At 40.4% G+C, this 22166-nt stretch overlaps 5 protein-coding genes across 5 annotated transcripts; 3 read left to right on the top strand and 2 right to left on the bottom strand.

The window, feature by feature from the left end:
• Positions 1–2321: 2321 nt before the first annotated feature.
• On the top strand, positions 2322–3539 carry LOC135604745 (uncharacterized). The gene has a single exon (XM_065094402.1). It carries the CDS (start codon positions 2444–2446, stop codon positions 3320–3322), a length of 879 nt encoding a protein of 292 aa, XP_064950474.1. The 5' UTR covers positions 2322–2443; the 3' UTR covers positions 3323–3539.
• Positions 3540–4969: 1430 nt separating this feature from the next.
• On the bottom strand, positions 4970–7851 carry LOC135604739 (butanoate--CoA ligase AAE1-like). Its single transcript, XM_065094396.1, has 2 exons — positions 7577–7851; positions 4970–6632 (listed from the first exon to the last, which is right to left on the bottom strand). The coding sequence occupies exons 1-2, from the start codon at positions 7805–7807 to the stop codon at positions 5163–5165; spliced, it is 1701 nt and encodes a 566-aa protein (XP_064950468.1). The 5' UTR covers positions 7808–7851; the 3' UTR covers positions 4970–5162.
• A 776-nt stretch (positions 7852–8627) lies between these two features.
• On the top strand, positions 8628–10053 carry LOC135604731 (DNA-binding protein MNB1B-like). Its single transcript, XM_065094387.1, has 7 exons — positions 8628–8856; positions 8938–9051; positions 9155–9212; positions 9297–9341; positions 9445–9525; positions 9613–9708; positions 9806–10053. The coding sequence occupies exons 1-7, from the start codon at positions 8807–8809 to the stop codon at positions 9824–9826; spliced, it is 465 nt and encodes a 154-aa protein (XP_064950459.1). The 5' UTR covers positions 8628–8806; the 3' UTR covers positions 9827–10053.
• Positions 10054–12600: 2547 nt separating this feature from the next.
• Positions 12601–14133, bottom strand: LOC135604718 (protein ALTERED XYLOGLUCAN 9-like). The gene is made up of 2 exons (XM_065094384.1): positions 12849–14133; positions 12601–12724 (listed from the first exon to the last, which is right to left on the bottom strand). Exon 1 carries the CDS (start codon positions 13993–13995, stop codon positions 12913–12915), a length of 1083 nt encoding a protein of 360 aa, XP_064950456.1. The 5' UTR covers positions 13996–14133; the 3' UTR covers positions 12601–12724; positions 12849–12912.
• Positions 14134–17869: 3736 nt separating this feature from the next.
• Positions 17870–20515, top strand: LOC103975832 (probable L-type lectin-domain containing receptor kinase S.5). Its single transcript, XM_009390922.3, has one exon. It carries the CDS (start codon positions 18161–18163, stop codon positions 20201–20203), a length of 2043 nt encoding a protein of 680 aa, XP_009389197.2. The 5' UTR covers positions 17870–18160; the 3' UTR covers positions 20204–20515.
• The last annotated feature ends 1651 nt before the right edge of the window (positions 20516–22166 follow it).

Genomic DNA, 22166 nt, shown 5'->3' with positions numbered 1-22166 from the left:
AATAAATTAAAATTATTGCATTAATCAAAAAATAAAAAATTTAATAATTAAAATAATTTTCAATTTTATTTAAGCTTAATGACTATTATAAATCAAATAATTATTCTAACATCATAAATCAATTATCATTGTTTATTAATTATAAATTTTTAAAATTCAAATATTATTATACATCATAAAATTCTAATAATCCTAACATTTAAAATTTCAAAACATTAATCAAATTTGTTTAGGAAAAAGTAAAGAATCTTACTTCTTCTCAAAGATCTTTCCTCAATCCTTACACAAAGGAAGGATGAGGCTACCCAAAAGATAAATAATAATTTAATTTTTTAATTTTTTTTATTTTACTTTCATACAAAGATAGAATTATAATATTTATTTCTTATTATTCACACATAAAAATGAAATTTGATCTATGTGCTTTTTAAAATTCACACCACTCATTAGAAAATAAATCGATTAATAATTTAATTAATTAATAAAATTCTTAACTTATCCACATAATTAAGGAAATTAATTTTATTCATTTTTTTAATCATACTACACAAACAAAAAAAGTTAATAATTTAAATAAAAATATTATATTATTTATAATAATTAATTTATATTAAGGGAGAACAATTATGAGTGATTGAAATAAACTTTCAAATAATATAGAAAATGCACAAGGATTAGATATCAAAGATCTTAGAAGATGATCGAGTCGTTAGAGATCTTGTTATTTTCAAAGTACCTCCTTCAAAGGTTACAAAATAGATTTTTGATTCAAGGTTGATTATTGTGGATGATGCTATCATCTCCTCTCCATCTTATCGATACCTCATCATTAACAAACTGATATGTCGTAATCCATCAGACTAACACCTTAATGTTGCTTTAACTAAGAAGTTGAATTAATTGATTGTTACCTCACGGTTTGATTGCATTTAAGATCAGAAAAAGTACATAATCATTTTTTATATTTATCCACAACCTTAAATTCAATGGTCTCTTATGATACTATCTCGAGGGACATGACAAAAAAGACCTTTTTTGGCTTTGGATTGACATTCGAACAACCAAAAAAAAAAAATATTTTAAATATTTTATTTTAGATTTATTTTACTATATTATTATTTTTTTTAATATTGAGTTCAAATTTGAGCCTCAGAAAAAAAAAAAGGATCATATTCCCAATGCATTTCTTATCTTACATAATTCTGATTGCCCTTTGTAGCTCAATTATACCATTTTCACATATCGCCATCTCCAATGGATCCATCGATCGAGGTTGTGATGGATCTCCCACCTCGAATAAATGCCCAAAATCTGATCTCATCACAAATAATATGATTGCGATCAAGAAAAGAATAAAAGCCCAACCCAATCGAAGAACAGAAAAAGGTATCCTTTACATTCATCAGAGTCTATGGTTAAAATGCAACAGAGAGCAGAGAAGAAACAGATGAAAACAAGATGATAGCAGTTGCAAATACACGAAACTATTTGAGGCATCAGTTCAAGCTTCATTCACCTAAACGCTTCGAAGCATTACTCACATCCATAGCTCGGTGCATCATGCAGTGCTTCTTACTTGTCTTCTTCCACCAGCTCCGAGATGGACAGTAGGGAAAGCAACAGTAAAGGAAGACCAACCTCAAAAGCTTGAGCCTATCTTTAGCATGTCAATCATCAAAGTGCCATTTTTATACTCTTTAATGTCACCTTAGCAGGATCTAACCGGACAAGGTAGAATCTTATCTTTGATCAACCTGCAGATCTACAACAATCTAACAGACAACTCAAAACAAACATTAAAATAGGACACCTATGCATCATCGATGTTCAGTGACCAAAACTATATGATGGTCAAGATCAATCCAGTATCCTTTCTTATCATAGTTCAACAAGTACCATTTTAGAGTTCAATGTCCTCAGATGCAGCAACACATGATGTTTCAAAGAAGGAACAACAACCATCTCAAACTCTGGGTCGTAAGAATTCGTCTCCCAAAGTACTGGCAACAAGAAAACAGCATCAACAGCAAGAACCTTTTCCCCTCCTTTCTCCCTCGTGCTCTTGGCAAGAGCTTCATCAGAGTATGTAACAGCTAGCCTTGGATCTACCACCGGATCCTTAATTTGTCAGACAACTTGGAGACACATACTGAGCCACCCATGCGGATGAAGATTTATATTAGACTTCAGTTGTAATCATGTGTAATAAAGAAAAGAGACCTGTCGGCAGAAATCCTACATCTCTTTCATCACAAACCAAGACTCACATTGCCATCACATGGACCACGGTTTGCCATGGTTCTTGCTGTCTCCCTTTCTGCTCTGTATTTGTTGTGATCTATATATAAGGAAGTAGAGCAGAAGGACCAGAACCAAGTCCCTCACCCTCCTCTTCCGATCCTTCATAGAATTCGAGAAGTGGTTAGCAGAGAAGAAGGCAACAATGGCCAGTTCTACCACAACAGAGAAGACCTTCCATGTTCGTTCAGTGAGTTTGCCTTCCCGAACTCATCCAACTACGTTCAGGGTCGAAGAAGAGCTGCACAAACTGAAGCCTTTTGTAGAATCATCACTTGCATCTATGCCCTCCATCACAAACGAGGTGATCTGCAATGGATTGAAAGATCTTGCTGCTCTGTATGATGGCATCGAAGATCTTCTTCACCAACCAAACATCCAGCAAGGCCTACGCCGCTCCAACCAAACAAAAGCTTTGGAGGAGGATGTGGATGGATCAATGAGGTTGTTGGACCTCTGTGGCACCATGAAGGATGCAGTCGTTACATCAAAAGAGCATGCGCAAGATCTTCAGCTTGCGCTTCGAAGAAGAGGTGACAGTTCTACCGGAGAAAAAGTGCACGCCTACATTTGCTCAAGAAAGGAGACACAGAAGACCATCAAGAAGTGCTATAAAGATTTGAAGCAGATGGATGCCAAATGTCAGTGTGTCTCTCTTACCTCTGAAGATTCAGATCTCCCAGTGATCTCAAGGCTACTGAATGAAGCAAGAATGATCACCAGATCTCTCCTTTGCTCAATCTTGCAATCATTGGTAATGCCAAAAACCAAAGCAACCTGGTGGCCTTTTGCCTCCAAGGCTATGCGAGTGGCATCCAAGAAGGGCTTACTTGGAATATGGCATGCAGATGCCTCCTCCCTATGTGCAGCTCTTCAAGATGCTGATGCTGAGAAGACAATGATGGGCCAAAATCAGTTGAAGGCACTTGAGATCAGTCTTGGAGATCTTGAGAATGGTTTGGAACACTTGTTTCGGAGACTGATCCAGAACAGGGTGTCACTCCTTAACATTCTCAGCCTCTAGATGTTCATCAAACGCTCTGTGCCTGACCCCCATCATTGGCATCCGCATTTTAAAGGATAAGCTGATGAATTCCAATTTTGCATGCACCAGAGATGTAAAATTGTATAGAATAGATGTTTCATGAAATGGAAGTCATTCATCAAGGTGCTCACCTTCATGTGTTGGACATTTTGTTGGCCTCAGATACTTTTTTTGAATGAACTTGTTGCCTTCTCATCCGGTAAATTGGTTTCTGTCAAATTTAAAGAAGAATTTGGATTAGAGATCACAAATTAAGTAGTTCAAGTGTCCAGTTAGAACTGAAGTAACTCAAAGTCAAAGACATCAAGGAAAAGAAACCAAAATAACTATCACGGCTTCTCCATAGGCATAAAAGGTTGGAGATTGACTTGTCAGACAGAGTTGACATCTTACCTTAAATTAAATGACCAAATTCAGTTATATATATGTGTGTGTGTGTGTGCATGCACGCGCGCGAGTGAGGGTTGCAAAAATATGGATTTTAGTGTCGTCAACTATTGCATTACAATCTAATTTTTTGAAAGATAATTGTTTGCAATGCTAGTGTACACAATAATTGTTTGCTAAACTAAGAAAGATACTTAAATTGGTTGTCACCTGGACTGCCATACTTTCTAAGATTCTCATTGTCTCTCCAAACTTGAATGGCTATTATACACAAGGAATCAAGATGAACAAATCATATGTATGTTATATGCTTCTTAAAACTCAGCAAAGCTGGTGTTTGGTTTTTTGTAGATGTAGCTTAGCCAGATGACACTAACATCTCATAGATGCAAATAAATGGCTCTTTTGGATCCATTCAAAGATTGTTTATCTATTTATCACTGTAAAAATTATTATAATAGCACTTTAGGAGCTAAAGTATGACAGAATAAGCGACAGAATTCATATAAAATACGCTTCAAAAGAATATATAAGAACAAAGACAATAATGATAAATAGCATATTATACAAAATCCTACAGGATTTAACAACAAAAAGAATTTAACTATCTTACTTGGACAGGAAACAGCTGGTTAAAAAGTACCCATAACTTCAAACTCAAAGATGCTTTATGCCAAGACAAAAGGTTTCTGACCTCGACAAAGTCATCTTATACATGTGACCAAGAAGCTCCATGTTTGATGATCATATGAAAAGATGCTTTCTGTAAGACAAAAATGATTTAGAAAGCATGTTCCAGATCTATTAGCATATATTTACTACTCTTGCTGCTGGAGAACTGGTAGACAATCGGTGGAACAAGAAGACTACAGAGCATGCTTGGAGATGGAAACAAAGACATGATAGGTGTCTGAATTGCCAAGATGCAATATGAATACAATGTATTCTGTTGTACAAGCAAAGATTCAAAACACCAAGGGGCTTAGTCAGCCATGATTCCTTGTGCGGCGCCCCGCCACCCCCGGCGCCTCCGGTCTCCACGGTGTTAAATGTTTTACACGCATAGTTTAACCAAAGGAATAACATATTCTCCATGGTGCTGTTAAGTGTCCATGACAGCAATTCATGCTATATGATGTGGGGTTTACCAACCCCTAGTTTTAAGGCGTTTGCCACAACAGTCATAGACGCACAACTCACATAAAACACTGCTTAGATCGAACTGCAACGTTGATCAGATGAATGGAAACTCAGACATATCTTCATGAGTTTAAATCACTAAATACATGCCTCATCTAGAGAGCAATTCGTTTGTGATATCATATAAGTTTATAGTTTAAGTCATAACACATTGACTCTAATGAATAATATTACAATTCAGGTGAGAGGTTGCATGATTCATCGATCACCTCTGCCTACTGGTACAAGGACTTCAAAGCTTGCTTCCACCCTTCCTAAAGATGCTTCCCATGGCCTTGGCCTTCTCCCTAAGTATAAACTTTTGAGTCTTCCCGGTGGAAGTCTTTGGTAGATCCTCAAACACAATTGTTCGGGGAGCCATGTAATGAGGTAATCGAGCACGGCAAAACTTCATAATATCCTCTGCACTGATATTAACACCATCCTTCAGCTTGACAAATGCACAGGGTGTCTCACCCCAGTGGTCATCAGGCCTTGCAACTACTGCTGCTTCAAGCACTGTCGGGTGGCTGAAGAGCACCGACTCCACCTCAATTGAGCTTATATTCTCCCCACCTGATATTATAATGTCCTTTGATCGATCCTTGATCTGTATATAGCCATCTGCTTGCCTGACTCCAAGATCCCCTGATCGATACCATCCTCCACTCATAGCATCCATTGTTGCATTTAGATCCTTATAGTACCCATTCATCACTGTGTTGCCTCGGAACATCACCTCTCCGATCGTATGCCCATCAGCAGGAACACTCTTCATGGTGACCGGATCTTTTATGTCAATCTCCTCCATTCCAATGTGATGAAGCCCCTGGCGGGCCTTCAGCTTCGCTCTTTCCTCGAGGGGTAATGCATCCCACTCAGGTTTCCAAGTACATACAGTTGCTGGACCATAAGTTTCAGTGAGACCATAAGCATGAGTGACAGTAAAACCCAGCTCCTCCATCTTGGACAAGACTTGGGAAGGGGGAGGTGCAGCACCAGTCATCACTCCTACTTTTCCAGGAAGTGGTTTTCTTTCTGTGATTGGCGCATTTATGATCATATTAAGGACTGTTGGTGCACCGCCCAAGTTGGTTACCTTGTGAAGGGCAATAATATCAAATATGGCCTTTGCTGTAACATTTCGGAGGCAGATATTGATGCCTCCTTGAGCTGCCATGCCCCATGCAAGGCACCATCCATTGCAATGGAACATGGGTACAGTCCACAAATAAACTGGCATTGTTGTTATGTCATTGGAAAGAATCGTTGCGATGGCATTCAGGTATCCACCTCTGTGACTATAGATGACTCCTTTTGGCCTTGAAGTAGTGCCAGAAGTATAGTTTATCGAGATTGGATCGCATTCATCATTGGGCCATTTGATCTCAAAGTTAGGAGGGGCAGTTTGCAGAAGGGTCTCATAATCTGCATTAAGTGACATATGAACACCTCGGACTGTGGGAATGGAGTCATTAAAATCCGAGATTATGATCATAGTGGGAGGGTTGATGTTGGACTCAAAGAGAAGCTTTAATGCTCCCTGGCCAATTTCAAGAAGGTGGGAGTCGACAAAGAAGATCTTTGCCTCTGAATGCTTAAGTAGAACAGAGACCATGGCTGAATCATGCCGTGTATTGAGCGTGCAGAGAACAGCACCGGCCATTGGGACAGCAAAATGTAACTCATACATAGCTGGAACATTTGCAGCAAGCACAGCAACCTGGTTGTAACAGTAATTAACAATCCCTAGATTAACTATGAATAAGATCTTGAAAGAAGGTATGTGAATACAATTTTAACTAATATTAACTATGAATACGATCTTGTAAGAGGGCATGCGAATACAATTTTAACTACAAAAAGATGCATCTCTATTGAAAAATCCAGATTGAATAATATATCGAAGCACAAGTGATAGGTCTCATGCTCAGAGTCCACATGTAAGCATCATGTACCTCATTTACTGTAATGTAATTTTAAAAAAAATTAATTTAAAAGAATAACAAAAGATGCATTTTAATATTCTTCTTCATCATGAATAATGCAATAACTATGACCTGAATGACACTCTCAGTCCATGCCTAAGTACAGGATAATAATTACAGACATGATCTTGGAGCATATAATTGTGACTTCTTTATCATGATTTTGATAAATACAAATGCAACAAGATAGTAAAAGCATTAGTTTAAGAGTGATGAACTGGAGGACGGACGACGAACATTTCAGATATTGTCATAGTTTACCTCCATCTAGCAAATATTGCAACGTAATATTTACAAGACGTACTAGAAGCCAGGGTTCTTAATTGAAAAGCCAGCAGTTCGATCTAGTTTAAAATCTGAGGTATTAGAACGATTCCCGAACAAAAGATTTATATCAATTCAAACAACAAAATGAACCAAAAAAAAGCAAATTGAGGACGAAAAAAATATGAATCGCATGAATTAATCTAAAGTATTGGCCTAAATCATGGGCATGCCACTGTGACGGCGTCATCCATGAGTCCAAATAATGCTATTATTTCACATGAAGGAAACTCACAGTCTGAAGTCTTGAGATCCACATAGCTACTGCCAGTAACTGATACTAAAAGGGAATAGAGAAAACAAGGAATCATATGACTCTATGCTACGGACCAGAGTTGATAAGGAGGGAGCTTACGACGTCATGGCGGGAGATACCGAGGGCGGAGAGGGCGGAAGCGAGCCTGAGGCAGCGATCGCGCGTCTGCTTCCAGGTGTAGGTGGTGGAGCCGTAGATGACGGAGGTACGATCGGCGTAGACAACTGCCGCGCGCTCGAGGAAGCTCAGCGGAGACAGCGGTACGTAATTGGCCGAGCACCGGATGCTGCCTTCCATCGTCCTTCTTCCGCCGAACTCTCTCTCCTCCATCGCCTAGTCTCTCGATCCCAAGGATGAGCGGATTGACCAAATAGGAAAAGGACGTGGAACTCACTAGGTTGCACACCTAATCACTAGATCCTAGCCGTCCGTTTTTATCATGGCGCGTCCCGAAATCATTGGAATTGACCATCTGTTGAAATTGTTGAAGAGAATCCGTATCCGTTGATCAAAACTAAATGACGTCATATCGGCCACGTCTTCTATATAAGCAAATGACGCGTGTTGAATATGTAAGCGTATGAGACAGATAAATATTGTCATAGGCTGTTGGAACGATGATTTAGTGCTGTAGCACCTCATCTAAAATATCTCATAGTTTGAAAGGTCATCGACGAACTAAGGCATTGGATAATTCTAAAAATAATTTTAAAGTAATTTAGAAACTTGAACTATTATTTAAAACAAATGTATATATATGCTTTCGAACATTATTGTTGTTGACTCTATTTTTTATTATTATCTTTAAAAAATATTGAGTATTTTTTTATATTGTTCTTTAACTCGAAGAGACTAATATTTGTCGCCATTCTGTTCTACGTTAAACCTCGATTTTTCGGATGGATGTTAAACATACATAAAAATCTATCGTAACGATGCACGGCCCAATCAACTACTATACCCAAATCAAGATAGGTTGGGTTAATGGGCTGCATTCCAATAGGCTTTATAGATCCAGATAGGATCCGGATCCGATAACCCTATCGCGGTGCCACTGAATTGGCACTAAGTGATAAGTCCAATAGTGTCGTATCCCACGGATCGGTGACGTGTCGGCCAAAATTTTTCCGACATCCCGCCCCGATCCCCCCGCCTTAAATTTCACTCCTAACGTTTTAAAGTTTCGATTTCGCCCGACCCCGAATCCTGCCTCTCTCGGCATCTCCTTCCCAAACCCTAACCCTAAAGTTACAGGTCCGTCCTTTTTTATTTCTGCCTTTTCGGCCCGCTTCCTTTGTTCCCAGTTGGATCGTGCTGCTGTTGGTCACCATGAGAGGGGGCAAATCGAGGGCCGCGGCGTCAAGCAAGGATGACACCAAGTGAGCCTCTTCTCTCCGGCACTGTGTTTCGTTCTGGTCGTTTTCGGTGTCGTTTGTCATCGATTGGGTTGACGTTTGTAGGGTGGCGGGGAAGAGAAAGGCGGCCGACAATCAGGGTAAGAGGGCAAAGAGAGGGAAGGCTGGCAAGGACCCGAACAAGCCCAAGAGGCCTCCGAGCGCCTTCTTCGTCTTCATGTAAGTTTCAAAGTTTTGTCTTGTTCTTGTTTTGCTGGTTTTCTTTTCTCTTCTTGTTTATTGTTGGATTTATCTTGGGTTTTCTTCGTGCGTCGTTGTGAAGGGAGGAATTTAGAAAAGAGTTCCAGGAGAAACACCCTGAGAATAAGAAAGTCTCCGTGGTAAGCTACTGTCCCTTCTCTCTATGTGATGTTATTTTTTTGCTCTTGTTTTTTTATTTTTATTTTTATATTTCCTGTGATTAGGTTAGCAAAGCATGTGGGGACAAATGGAAATCCATGTCTGAGGCTGTAAGAGATCTTTCTCTGATGAAAATTTTGATTAAAGAGATCTTTTTTCGTTTTTTTTTATGTTCTATGTTATTTATTATTTTTATACAAACAAAATTTTCAGGATAAAGCTCCATACGTAGCAAAGGCAGCCAAGAGAAAGGCTGAGTATGAGAAGATCATTGCTTCATACAACAAGAAGCAGGTATTTCTCTTTTTATTTATGTGGTTTAAAATAATGTATATTTGAGATGTATGGTGTCTTACCTGTGTCTTGTTCTTTCTGTTTCAGTCTGAGGGTTCTAGTGGTAATGCAAGTCCCGCGGAGGAAGTCGTAGAAGAGGGGTCTAAATCTGAGGTAGATGATGAAGAAGACGGAAATGAAGAGGTTTTGTTCTTTTCCTGTAGTGTTTGGTTTAATTTCTGCGTAAGAAAGAAACTGGTGAAACTTAAATTGTTGCATCATTATTTTTGGAGTGTTGCAGGAAGAAGAGGATGAAGAGTAGCTCGGAGGAAGTGATCGATTGAGGAAGCTATGGTGGGAAGGGCCCTTTTTCTTCTTGCTTTTTCTCCTTTTTTTTTAAATTATTTTCTTAATGTTCTAGGAATTAGATTAGTATAGCTTTTCCATTGTAAGGAAGAAAAGAAATGGCTCATGTTCCTTTGGATGCTTCCATTTTGCTCATCCTTTTTGTTAAATTACTATCGACAAAGTATGCAGGGGTTTAACTCATCTTGTTTGGCTTTTCTGACCCAATGATTGTGTAGCATGCAATGCTACAACGATTAAGTTGTTGATTAGTTGTGTCGAATAAAACTATGTTTTCTTTTAAAATTAAGGATAATTACATATTATCTTTTATGGTTATTTAGGATTAACATTTAGGCCTTTATATTTAAAAAATAGAATTGGGATTCTTATATTATGAAAGTGAAATGTTTAATTTTAATTATTCTCATGTTATTAATTTTGATAAGAATGATAAGGGTAAAAAAGTATTTCATAGATCGTAGGTTATGGTTTGATGGTTGGATCTCTTTTGAAACACCACTATTTCATAGATTGCAATAAGCAAAGGTTCTAACTCAGTTTGTCTCTTGTCGATTTCGTCCCTAGCTCTATCGGTAAAATTTGCATTGCAAGGTGGAGCATTGTCACCTCCTCTATCTCCACCTTCTCATCGTAAGTCCTGTTCTCCTTTTCCCTTCCTTTAAATAGCTCATCCGAAGTAACTATAGGGGATAATTATGAATTATACTCTGAAATTAAAATGAATACTTTTACTGTTCAAAATTTGATTCATTATATTAATTTATTTCTTTTGTTTGCTAAATACTCCGTAGAGACAAATCAAAGAAAATTATAGTAGTCAAAGGGAAATGAATTTACTGTAGCTGCTGATGGAAGAATCAAAGAAAGTATAACGAGGTTCACTTGCAAATGCATGGATCGGAGAAAAAAGGGAAATGAATTTACAACATTTGGCGGTAGAAAGATCAGAGAAATAAAAGAACCGCGCAGGAGTGCACTTCTTAAGAGACCATGCAAACCCACTATCTTAAGTGAACTATCTCATTCCCTTGGTAATATGGAATAAAAATCTCATGCAGGAATTAAAAGTGAAATATAAAGAAATAAAGATCTTGAGAGACCATGCAAACCCACTATTTCATTCCCACTATTATGGAGAAGACCAAAAGCTGTTTCAGTAATGAGACAGACTCGCAAGTGAGAAGTGCATATGACGACACAAGAGTAATGAAAAAATAGAAGACAGACCACCAAAAGTTTCATTTTCTACCCCTTCTTGTTTTTGAGAAAAGGTGACCCTGTTACTATCCTCCAAAAATTACAAAGGAAACAAGAACCTTAAGACTAACTTGGAGATAGGCTTCTGCACATAAAGATAGCCCTTCAGGGTTCCAGAGGTACAATGTTCTGATTACTCTTATAACAAATACTCAAGCAAGCTACGAAAAAATATGTTTCAGAAGTCTAACAAAAGTTACCGATGCCTGATGCAGGTTTTCTAGGCTTGAAACAGTTTAAAGGCTTAAAAATTTGAACATTTTCGGCTCTTGAGTGCTTCAGAAGGTTTGTCTCTTTACAACACATGTAATTAACAAGGAAATGAACCTTAAAAACTAATGCTTTCGAGAATAATTAGCTGAGGTTTCTATACTATTAACGGCTTTAAATGGATCCTTGTGAAACTAACACAAGTAACGTCACAATAAACACCTTGAACCACTGTTTTGATGACTTTGTCTACATAGGATGTGATTTGATTTGATAAAGGATTCCTATCAAAAAAATTCTGTTATGCTACATTTGGACAAAGTGTACAGAAAATGTATGATATGGATGACCCCAAAACCTGATTTGAAGTGAACTTTGATGCTTTGGTACACCAAAATAGTCCCTCATTTGTAGTGGTAGGAGGATTATATCGGATCACAGAGCTAAATGAGCCTGCTATGGTCGATGTGGCTTAAGCATTTCCGTATATGGTTCTAGAATCATCAAATATTGGCTCAATTTTTTCATTTAACCAGGTTGTGACAAATTTAGTTCATATATGAAGTAACAACCAATGCAGCAGGATCTAATTGTTTTATTAGGTCGTCCATCTTAGTGAGAGCCTCGTGCACTCCGTTTGTATTTTTCACTTGTTGAACAGTTTGAATCTTCTGCGAGTAGAGGCTAAGAGAAAACAAGAAATCATCATTACTTAATTGAAGAGGATAGGGTCTGAAATTAAACTTGTCAGAAAGGCTAAATTTATGTATGCTAATGTAGAATTTCTCTAGAATGCTTCTTGACTGGTTGTGCTGATAAGCTCTATGAACCCACAAATGCCATTTGAAAGTCTAGGCACTAGAGGTGCAGAAGTTTTGAGTCTTGAGTAGGACCTAAAAGATCACCAAGCTTCCATAGGTTTCGTCTAGCAGTTAGTCACGAGTGAGACAGTTTGTAGGTCTACTGATATGGCACTTGTGACAAATTACTACTCATGTATAATTGAGTTGATAGGGGAAGCAATGGATTATCTTCTTTCATTGGAGAAGATGGGGTGGATTCATCTCGGATGAATATAGGCCACTGGGCTTAACTCGGGTTCTTCCTAATGATATCTCAGATTTATGTCGTAATCAACTTGTGAGGCAATCAATATTTCTTAATCTTTCTGAAAGATGAGTTACCTATGTATTGAAAAGCTCATGAAAGCATGCAGTAGAATTCGACAAACTTTTACATCAGAATTAAAAGAACAAGATCTACTCTCTTAACTTTTTTTCATTGCATTATCGTTGTATTATAGTGAAAGAAGTTACATGATACATCTTATCGTGCTGAAAGAAAGAATGTCAATACTTAACAACATGCTTCCAACTTTCAAGCGCTACAATCAAAAGCAAAGAAAAACATAGTAAGAAAATGCTCGGTATCAAAAGTGAAGAAGAAACATTGAAAGAGAATGTTCAGAAGTAAACAAGATCTAAATATTGAGTAACTGGAGGGCACACCTTTTCAAGGTTCGAAGGAGAGATCTCGACCAAGTGAACCCTCGAAGCAATCAATCGCCGGGCTTCATATCCGCTGCTGGGACTCGATCAACAGAGCATTAAGCATAATGTGAAAGGCTGCCTCGTATACCACACTGTCGTAGTGCATCCCGTCGGTTGTACAACCCTGTCCGCAGCCCTGGCTCAACAATCCGATATCTAGCAGTAACAACGGCCCCCCGGAGCTTCGCAGGATGGTACTCTCGCTCACCTCGCGGTCATACTCATCCCACACCGTCGCATTCATCCTCGCCCTCTTCTCCTCGGTGTTCAGCATCGAGTTGACCAGCGTCGGCAACCCAAGCCAGAACATGTGGGGCGGCTGTGCCGGTGCGGTGGAGAGCAGCGCGACGGCGGCGCGCTTGAGCGAGACGAGGGACTCGCCGTAGAGGGACGAGTTGGTGAAATGCAGCATGTGCCAGAGGCCGGAGCCGAGGATTACCACGTCAGGGCGGGAAGCGGGGCTGCGGCGGCGGAGGCCGCGAAGGAGGGCCGTGAGGTTGGACTCGAAGGGGGCCCAGACGAAGTCGAGGGTGAGGCCGCGGGTGGGGAGGGCGGCATGGTAGTCCGAGTGGCGGCGGAAGAGGTCAGCCTCGACGGGCGGGAGGGCGACGGGGTCGAGGAGGAGGCGGAGGAGAGCAAGGGCGAGAAGCCGAGCCTGGGAGTCACCGGCGACGAGGATCCAGGAGCCGTTGAGGAGGTCGGAGGCGTCGGCGCGGGGGAGTCGCTGGAAGCCGCAGGCGGCGGCGTGCGGAGGCTGCGCCCACCGCCAGGTCGGTGGAGAGGAAGGGGATTCTTGATGCCAATCGATGTCGTGGAGGAAAGGGAGGCAAGAGGAGAAGGTAGGCGTGGTAATTGGATCGGAGGAAGAGGAGGATGTGGTACTGATGATGGGAGCGGAGGGAGAGAGGGAGGAGAGGAGGAGAAGAGAGAGGGATGGGAGGTGGGGGGCGAGGTGGACGGCAACGGCGAGTGAGATGAAGAGGGCGCCGCTGAAGAAGAGGACCTTGTTGCGGCTAAGGTGCCACCCGGCCATGCCCAGCGGCACGAAGAGGACGATGCACGCCGCTAGGGCGCCCAGCTGCGCCGCGGCCGCGGGGCCCACCATCGACGACGGATCCAAGGCGGCCGCCGCCTCGCCGATCGGGTCCCTCCTTGCCGTCGGATCTTGGCGGAGGGGCGTCAGAGATCGGCAGCGCACTTGAGGGACGGTGTACCTGCGCAAGCGAGCGAGCGAGAGAGAGAGAGAGAGATCTGGACGAGACGGAGAAGCGAATCGGGTGGGGAAGAGCGTCACCCAGATGGGAACAGGCAAGCGGAAGCAGGTAGGATTTGGCCCGGCGCAAGTGAGCCGGAGTAGGACGCGTCGAGCTAACCCGGGCCGCCTCGTTGGGATCTCATTTGGCGCTTGGTGAAGTCAGACCCATTTCAATGGACTCCACAACGTACGATCTAAAATAGACAGTTCAGATCGAGACCTATAGAATGATACACTTCTTTTAACCATTGCACCATTTTGGCATCCACCCGTTGGAACTCTCTTACCTACCTGCCTTGCGATTGGGGAATCATGGGACCCACAACAAGGAAAAGTCAAGTACCAAAAACGTTGATGGCATATATTACTTATAAATTTATCGCAAATCAAAGGCATATATATGGAAGAAAATTTTAATTTATTTTTCCCCTATTTATTTTTCCTTCTCGTTTGGTGCTCGGACATCATCATGAACATACATACAACTAAGAGGAAATTGGTAGCATAAAGAGGGTTTAAATTAATATGATCTATATAGTAGACGATTATTTTCGATAGGATAGGGAATATTTATTCTCCAAATCCTTCTTTTCTGCGAGAAAGGATCGATTTTACTGTTAAATCACTGAGGCTCTAATAATTTAAGGAGTGATTGCTCGATTGTAAATTGTAAATTGTAAATTATTTTATTTACATATGGAATTATTTGACTTGCTTAAAAACCAAAGAAAAAGGAGTTTTTCTTAAAATCTAATTACAGTTTTCTACGAAATTATGTTAAATTAGTTTTTTCAATGGAAAAATATTCTTTTAAATGGTTTATGTAAATAATTTTTTACCGAAAAAAAATCAGGTTTCCAGAATATCATAAAGTTTGCTAGAAAAGAATTTGTTTTCTAAAAGAACTGATGTAGATTTGAGATAGAGTTGTATCTCTGAAATTATTTCAATAGAGAAAATAAATGTCTACTTCAATGCATCTTCAAGCAATATGTAAACGAAGGATTGCAAAAATAATATTTGACGTTATAATAAGGTTAAAGTAAGAAATTGAAATATGGAAAGAAATCCTTACCGATTAGGATTTGATTATTATATAAATATTTCAAATATTTTGATTGACTCAAGAGATACTATTCTTTATATTTGATTATCTTGTAGACGACAATTGAATTTTGTGAACTTTTGATTTATGTTTGATTGTTGTTTTTTCAGAAGAATTTCTCCTTCGTGACAGATTGTAGTGTTGGAGAGGTTAGTGAATTAGCCGAGTGACAAAAAATGAGGAAGAGAAATGTGAGGGTGACGAAGGTAAAGCTTACAATGGAAGTGGCATTCAAGTGAAATCCAATTTACGAAATAATAATATTATCTATAGATGTTATTTATGGATAGTATCATTATAGTAAAAATCATGGTGCTAGAAATCATTACCACATAGAGGAAGGTTATAAGCTAATAAATTGTAAAATTAATTTTCGATAGAATGAAAAAGATATATCGGGTAGTGAATATAGACTCTTATCGAAATGAAAAAGACATATGAGATATCTAATGTGAGATAAATAGACATATGAATAGATATATGAGATAATCCAATAATGTAACTACTCTAAGCAGTGCTTTGACTCATATTAAAGAAATATTTTTTTCTCCCTTATAGTGTTGTTTTTTTTATTATTCTTTCTTGTTTGTATAATATCATGGTTAAGGAAATGAATAAAATTATTTTTTTCTTAATCATGTGAATAATTAAAAATTTTATCAATTAATTAAATTATTAATTGGTTTATTTCTTAATAAATGATGTGATTCTTAAAAAATAATTATTTTAATTCATATTTTTGTGTGTAAATCATAAGAAATAAATATTATAATTTTATTTTTGTGTGTGAAAATAAATTAAAAATAAAAAATAACTTATTTGTTAACTTTGGAAGAGACTTTGATAGTTTTTCGAAATCAATTTTTATTTATATTTTAAAATCTTTAATATTTAAATTATTATAAGTTGTATGATGCATAATAATATTTTTAATTTTTTATAATTAATAAATAGTGAAAATTGAATTATGATGTTATAATAATTATTCATTTAATAATAGTTCTATTTTATTTAATTAGATATAATTATTTTCAAGAAATTATATATAATTTGTTATGATTTAATTAGTTTTAAATTTAGAATCATTAATCTAAATTAATTATTTTATGAAAAATAAATTTGAGGTTAATTATTATTTTATAATATTTTTTAAAAGAGATTATGTTCAAAAAATAAAAAACAGAGGAAAAATGAAATCCTCCCCATCGAATGGTTTGACCGATACGATCGGATCAACAAGCTTAAAAGACTAGCTCGTATGACATATGATATGACACATTTTAGCACCATCCATGTGGCAGTAAACAAAGGACCTTTAGGTAGACACAGAACAACACCTTAGACCCGGACGAGGTGATCACATGACCTTCGCATTGTTTGGAGCCATATAGGTCGACGCTGGATACCCAGAGTCATTCTGCAAAACTCAGGATGACGCCACATGATGCCAACCCGTATGGATTGATTGATGCTCGTCTATAGAGTATAAATCATCCTCCCGAGGTGTCGACAGTCATTAAAGGACCACGTATGACCAATCACCCCATCGCAAGTATAAAAGCCAGCCCTTTAACCAATGATGAATGACTTTGAACACAGCTCTCTCTTATTCTATCACACTCTAACTTAAGCTTCCGAGGGGTCGAGTTAAAAATCCTCCTCCCGATTTCAACGGGGCCCAACGATAAAGCAGTAGACGACGAGGCCCACAGCTCAACCCAACCCAATGCCCACTTCTTCCACTCGAGCTTTTGCATGGACAATCTTGTGCATCCGAGATCGGACCGAGCCATGTTGATATCTCAGCCGATGCGTAAAGGTTCACCGACAACATCACTTGATTTGGAGTAACTTTGGAGGGACTCTCCTCGGTCCTCGATGCAGGAAATTAGGAACGACTGGATCAGCATTTCCTTTACCGTTCATACATCCTTCGCAACATGATCCAATAAACAATACATGGATCAAACTTTGTTCTGCAGAAGTTACCGACGTAATTTGTTTGCTTATTTTTAGTATCAGATATTGCTGTGTTAAAGAGCTTCTGAATGGTGTATGCTTGTCTTCTTCATCTCTCTAGTTTCTTTCTCTCACTGCAACTTTTACAGAACGACGAGCAAGTGATGGAGAGGGAGAAGGGGAATTCGAGGAGGTCGAAGATTCACCTGCCCCTTTCTGTAACCACTGCCGAGCAGCATGCATGTCCTCGATCTCCGTTAGAAAAGACATGAAACATGCAGAAGGTTCGGGGTGGCGCCCTGCTGGTTCTGCGGAGAGCACAACGCCACTTGCATTCACCGTATGTTTGTCTTTTGATCTCCAATATAACTTGTATCGTGTAAGAGAGATAAAAGTGGTTTTTAAGTTAACTTTTCTATCAGTAACTAACTGCGGTTGCCGTGTCAAAATTTAAGATCCACAAGTTTCTGGTAGTTTACAATTGACTTTTACGACTTGCACATAACATCAGAAAATGGAGGGAGTAGCAGTATGATATGCCAAAGTCAACCTGAGAACGCGTTGAATTCACTGGGTAGATGCTTCGTCTGTTCCAAGTACTTGCAAAACATGCTTTGAATTCACTCGACGGAGCTGTCATGACTCAGCTCTTGAGGGATTCGTTGGTTCCCATCCTCCATAAGATTTTGCGACGAGATGTCATTGGCTAGTCTCCCAAAAATTCAAAGCTTCCGATCTGTCGCATTCTTTGCTCTCAACAAAGAATTAAAAATCGGTTGGTAGAAGATCCATCTGCCGCGGATCAAATCTCATCTTATTATTAGACATTGACGTGTTGCTGCTGCTTCCATTTTGTTTTTCTTGGTCGACTTTTTTGTTGATTTTATTTCTCCTCGGAGAGTATAATCCCTTCACCTTCTCCTTAAGTTTTTCCATCTCCGGGTTATCATCATGCCATCTCCCAGCCAGCTGAACCGGTGTTCGTCGATAGTAGCGGTTGCAGTACTCTGTGTCGTCACGAAGGCCCAGAGCTTAGAGTTCTACTACCCTGACTTTTCTGCGCAGAATTCGACTGATTTCGTCTTCAGCAATAGCTCAAGCATCGGTGATGGTGCTCTGCAAATCACACCAAATTCCGGCAACCCAGCTTACCAATCGGGAAGAGTCTTCTACAAGGAAACCTTCAAGCTACGCAGGAGCAATGGATCGAGCCTTACATCCATCAACACTTCCTTTGTGTTCAACATCCGCTCGCTATCTCAACCAGGAGGGGAAGGCCTGGCTTTCATCCTCACAAACAACCCAAGGCTTCCGACCAATAGCAGCGGGCAGTGGCTTGGCGTGGTCAACAATCGAACCGATAACATGACCTCGAACCATTTCGTTGCCGTCGAATTCGACACCAGGAAGAGCTACGCCAATGACCTCGACGACAACCACGTCGGCCTCGACGTCAACGGCATCGAATCCGTCTATCAGGTGCCGTTTGGAGCTGTTGGCATAAACATTTCGAGCGGCACCGATGTTGGAGTCAGCATCTCATTTGATGCAGTGTCAAAATCATTTCTACTCTCTGCTGCCTTGGTTAATGGCACATCGGCGATCAGTAATACTCTGATGTTTACATGGTTGATCGATCTGTCAGTCTACTTGTCGGAGGATGTCTGGGTGGGATTTTCTGGATCCACTAGCAATTTCACTCAACTGAACCAGATCAAATATTGGTCTTTTAGCTCGCTGGACACCGAAGACATTGGAACGCCGAAGAAGAAGAAGAGTTTGAGATCGATTTGGTTGCTTACCATGCTTCCACTGTTGCCTGCTTTTGCCGTTTTCTTATACCGGAAGAAGAAGGAGAAAGGGAGACTATTTAGATACGACAGAAAGATGGTGAGACAAGACATAGAACTAATCCTCGAGGATTGCAGCAAGCGACCGGTTAGATTTCACCTAAAGGAGCTCAAAGATGCGACGGCCAACTTCGATCCAAGCAGGCAGCTCGGCAAAGGCGGGTTCGGAACTGTCTACAGAGGTTACCTGAAGGACTTCGACATGGAAGCGGCTGTCAAGAGGATCTCAAGGAATTCGCACAGGGGAGAGCGAGAATTCATCGCGGAGGTGACGACCATCAGCCAGCTCTCGCACCGGAACCTCGTGAAACTGATCGGGTGGTGTAACGAGGACAGGGAGCTGCTCCTGGTGTATGAATTCTTGCACAGAGGCAGCTTGGACAGGTATATATTTGGGAAGGAGGGCACAGTAGCAGAGCTCCCTGTTCTTGACTGGGCGACGAGGTACAAGATAATCTCCGGGGTGGCCTCCGCTCTGGACTACCTCCACCACGGAAGCATCAAAAGGGTGCTTCACAGGGACATCAAGGCGAGCAACGTGATGCTGGACGACGAATACAATGCCCGGCTGGGGGACTTCGGCCTGGCGCGAGCCATCGAACGCGACGACAAGTCCCACCATTCCACCACCGCAGTAGCTGGAACTCGAGGTTACATGGCGCCCGAGTGTTACTTCACCGGCCGGGCGAGTCCCGAGACTGATGTGTATGCCTTTGGTGTGTTCGCCATGGAGGTCGCCTGCGGCCGAAGGCCCGGTAACAACTACGTTCGACCCTGCGACGAGGAGGCTGAGTTCGACGGAGGTGGTTCAGATTACATCGTGGACTGGTTGTGGGATCTACATGGAAGTGGGAGGATCTTGGCTGCAGCGGACCCGAGGCTGAGTGAAGAGTACGATGAGGTGCAAATGGAACGCGTGCTGAAGTTGGCGTTGGCATGTTGCCATCCAAACCATCAAAAGAGGCCATCGATGAGGATGGCTCTCCAGGTTCTAGGCGGCGGAGCTCTTCCTCCAAATCCTGCAGCTGAGAAGCCTGCTTTCGTGTGGCCTGTGATGAACACTCAACATGAGATCGAGCTGCCTCTCGTGGGGCTACTTTTTGTAGGAGGGCGCCTGAGTCAGAGTTCCATTAGTGGAAGATGACTCACTCAGTGATGATTCCGCCATTGTTAAGCTGCCTCACATTGGCTACATGTCCTTAATTTCCAAGCTTATTACTGGTTATACCGTGTAATGCTTAGCCTGCATGACCCCTGCTCGATGTCCTAAGCTTACAGTGATCCACATCTGTCATGTTGCAGTTTCTTAGCCAATCTCACCTCACTAGCACTAAAGCGTAAAGGGGAAGGAAAGCAAAAGGTGACGATGACCACTAATTTGGCCCCATGACGTCTGGTCCTTCCTTATATATTGATGTACCATGGAACTTGGATATTTAATTACATGAAGTAATAGAGGAGTCTTAGATGATGTTGTGGTTGTTGGGTCCAAAATGTCTGCCGTCCAAATATTCTCCATGCACGTTGATCTTATACTCAAATGCACCAACCAGTGTTGACAAGTTAAGAACCTTCATGGAGAGTGAGGTGCTACGTTGTATTCCCTCGGGAAATGGTGTTGATGGCTGGCTATTATCAACATGACAGCAAGATGGATGGATACCCAGCTACCACAATTTTTCTCTATCATAATTATTAAAACTCAATTTTATTTTCTTGTAGTTGCAAAATATTTATTTTAATTTTCAAATAAATATATGATCTGCTGTAGACTGCTGATCATATTAGTCAGTGTTGACTGGTCTAACATCATATTTGAGTAGTTGATTGTCACCTTTCAAAGTCAATGGTGTTCATTAATGGAGCCAAACTCACCTGTTTTATTATAAAATACATTAATGGGCCAAATCGATTTCTAAAAACTATCTCCATAATTTACTCTCTTTCTTAGTAAACATTAATCTCAGGGTCCAATTTCAAACTGAGTATCACAGGCTTGCGGAGTATACAGAATGTGTGAGAGAGAAGAAAGTATGCGTCATGTCTCCGTCAAGGTAGTTGAGGTCCACCCTTCATCAAGGTTCAACCTTCTTCTATGGCTGCCTCATGATCCTCTTGGAAAGTGACGGGTTCACACATAATGGTTGTGGTCCGTCAATGCTCGTCTCGAGAGGAAAGTTGTGCTTCTCTTCCTTGCTCGGAAAGTGCTGCCGTGGGGTACAACCACCTACCACAGGAGATCATGCTGATGATGATGATAGTAGGAAGCTGTTGACGTTACACGTAATATCATTTAACGTGTTTAGCATTAATGATTAAGCCCATGTAAATGATATTACCTATCTAAAATCCCAAACTATTGATCATATTTGACTCGATTAATCTGATCGAGCAGTGCACCCGAGGATGATTTAAAATTATCATCTTAGGTATGTGACAGTGCTTGACTTTGTCCTTGATGGTTTCCCCAGCATGACTATCCAACCTAAGTAAAACGAAAAGAGTAGGAAGGAGTCAATTACTTACTACTCTGCATAGATCGTCTGACGATACCATTAAGATCTTTCCTTGGGCATTTAAAGTGCTCCTGTTCATCTTACTTATGGTCTCTCACTACTGGTGCAGTTGACTTTCACGGATTTTAATGCCTTTTGAACCACCTCAACACTGACCGCTATCCATTTTGGTTTGGTCAACGCTTCGATGCACCTTCAAATAATAGTAGCAACAGTAATTTTTCCCAAATTACGGTATCACTAATCAAGATATATTAAGATTGAGACTAAGATTTAGATCATGCATAATAATAGTCTTCCATGGAAAGCTTGAAACTTATCCATTTAATAGTCTTCCCTGGAACTATTAGACCATGTACTTGATGCTTGCGCATATTTCGCATATGAAGATTTGCGCGTCAATTCCGTCGTCTCGCGGAACCAGAGGAGGATGAGTTGTGCAAGAGGTGGCCGCGGCACGCGAATCCGCCGCCCACGAGCACAAGATCGCTTGGACCAATGACAAGAAGAGGAATGATCTCTTTTTCCTCACGCGCATTGAAGCCCCCAAAAGAAACCCAAACGATCCGAACCGTCGATCTCAGGGAATAT

This window comes from Musa acuminata, chromosome BXJ1-2, assembly GCF_036884655.1.
Source record: "Musa acuminata AAA Group cultivar baxijiao chromosome BXJ1-2, Cavendish_Baxijiao_AAA, whole genome shotgun sequence".
NCBI lineage: Eukaryota > Viridiplantae > Streptophyta > Magnoliopsida > Zingiberales > Musaceae > Musa > Musa acuminata.
This window is presented reverse-complemented; position numbering and strand designations above follow the sequence as displayed.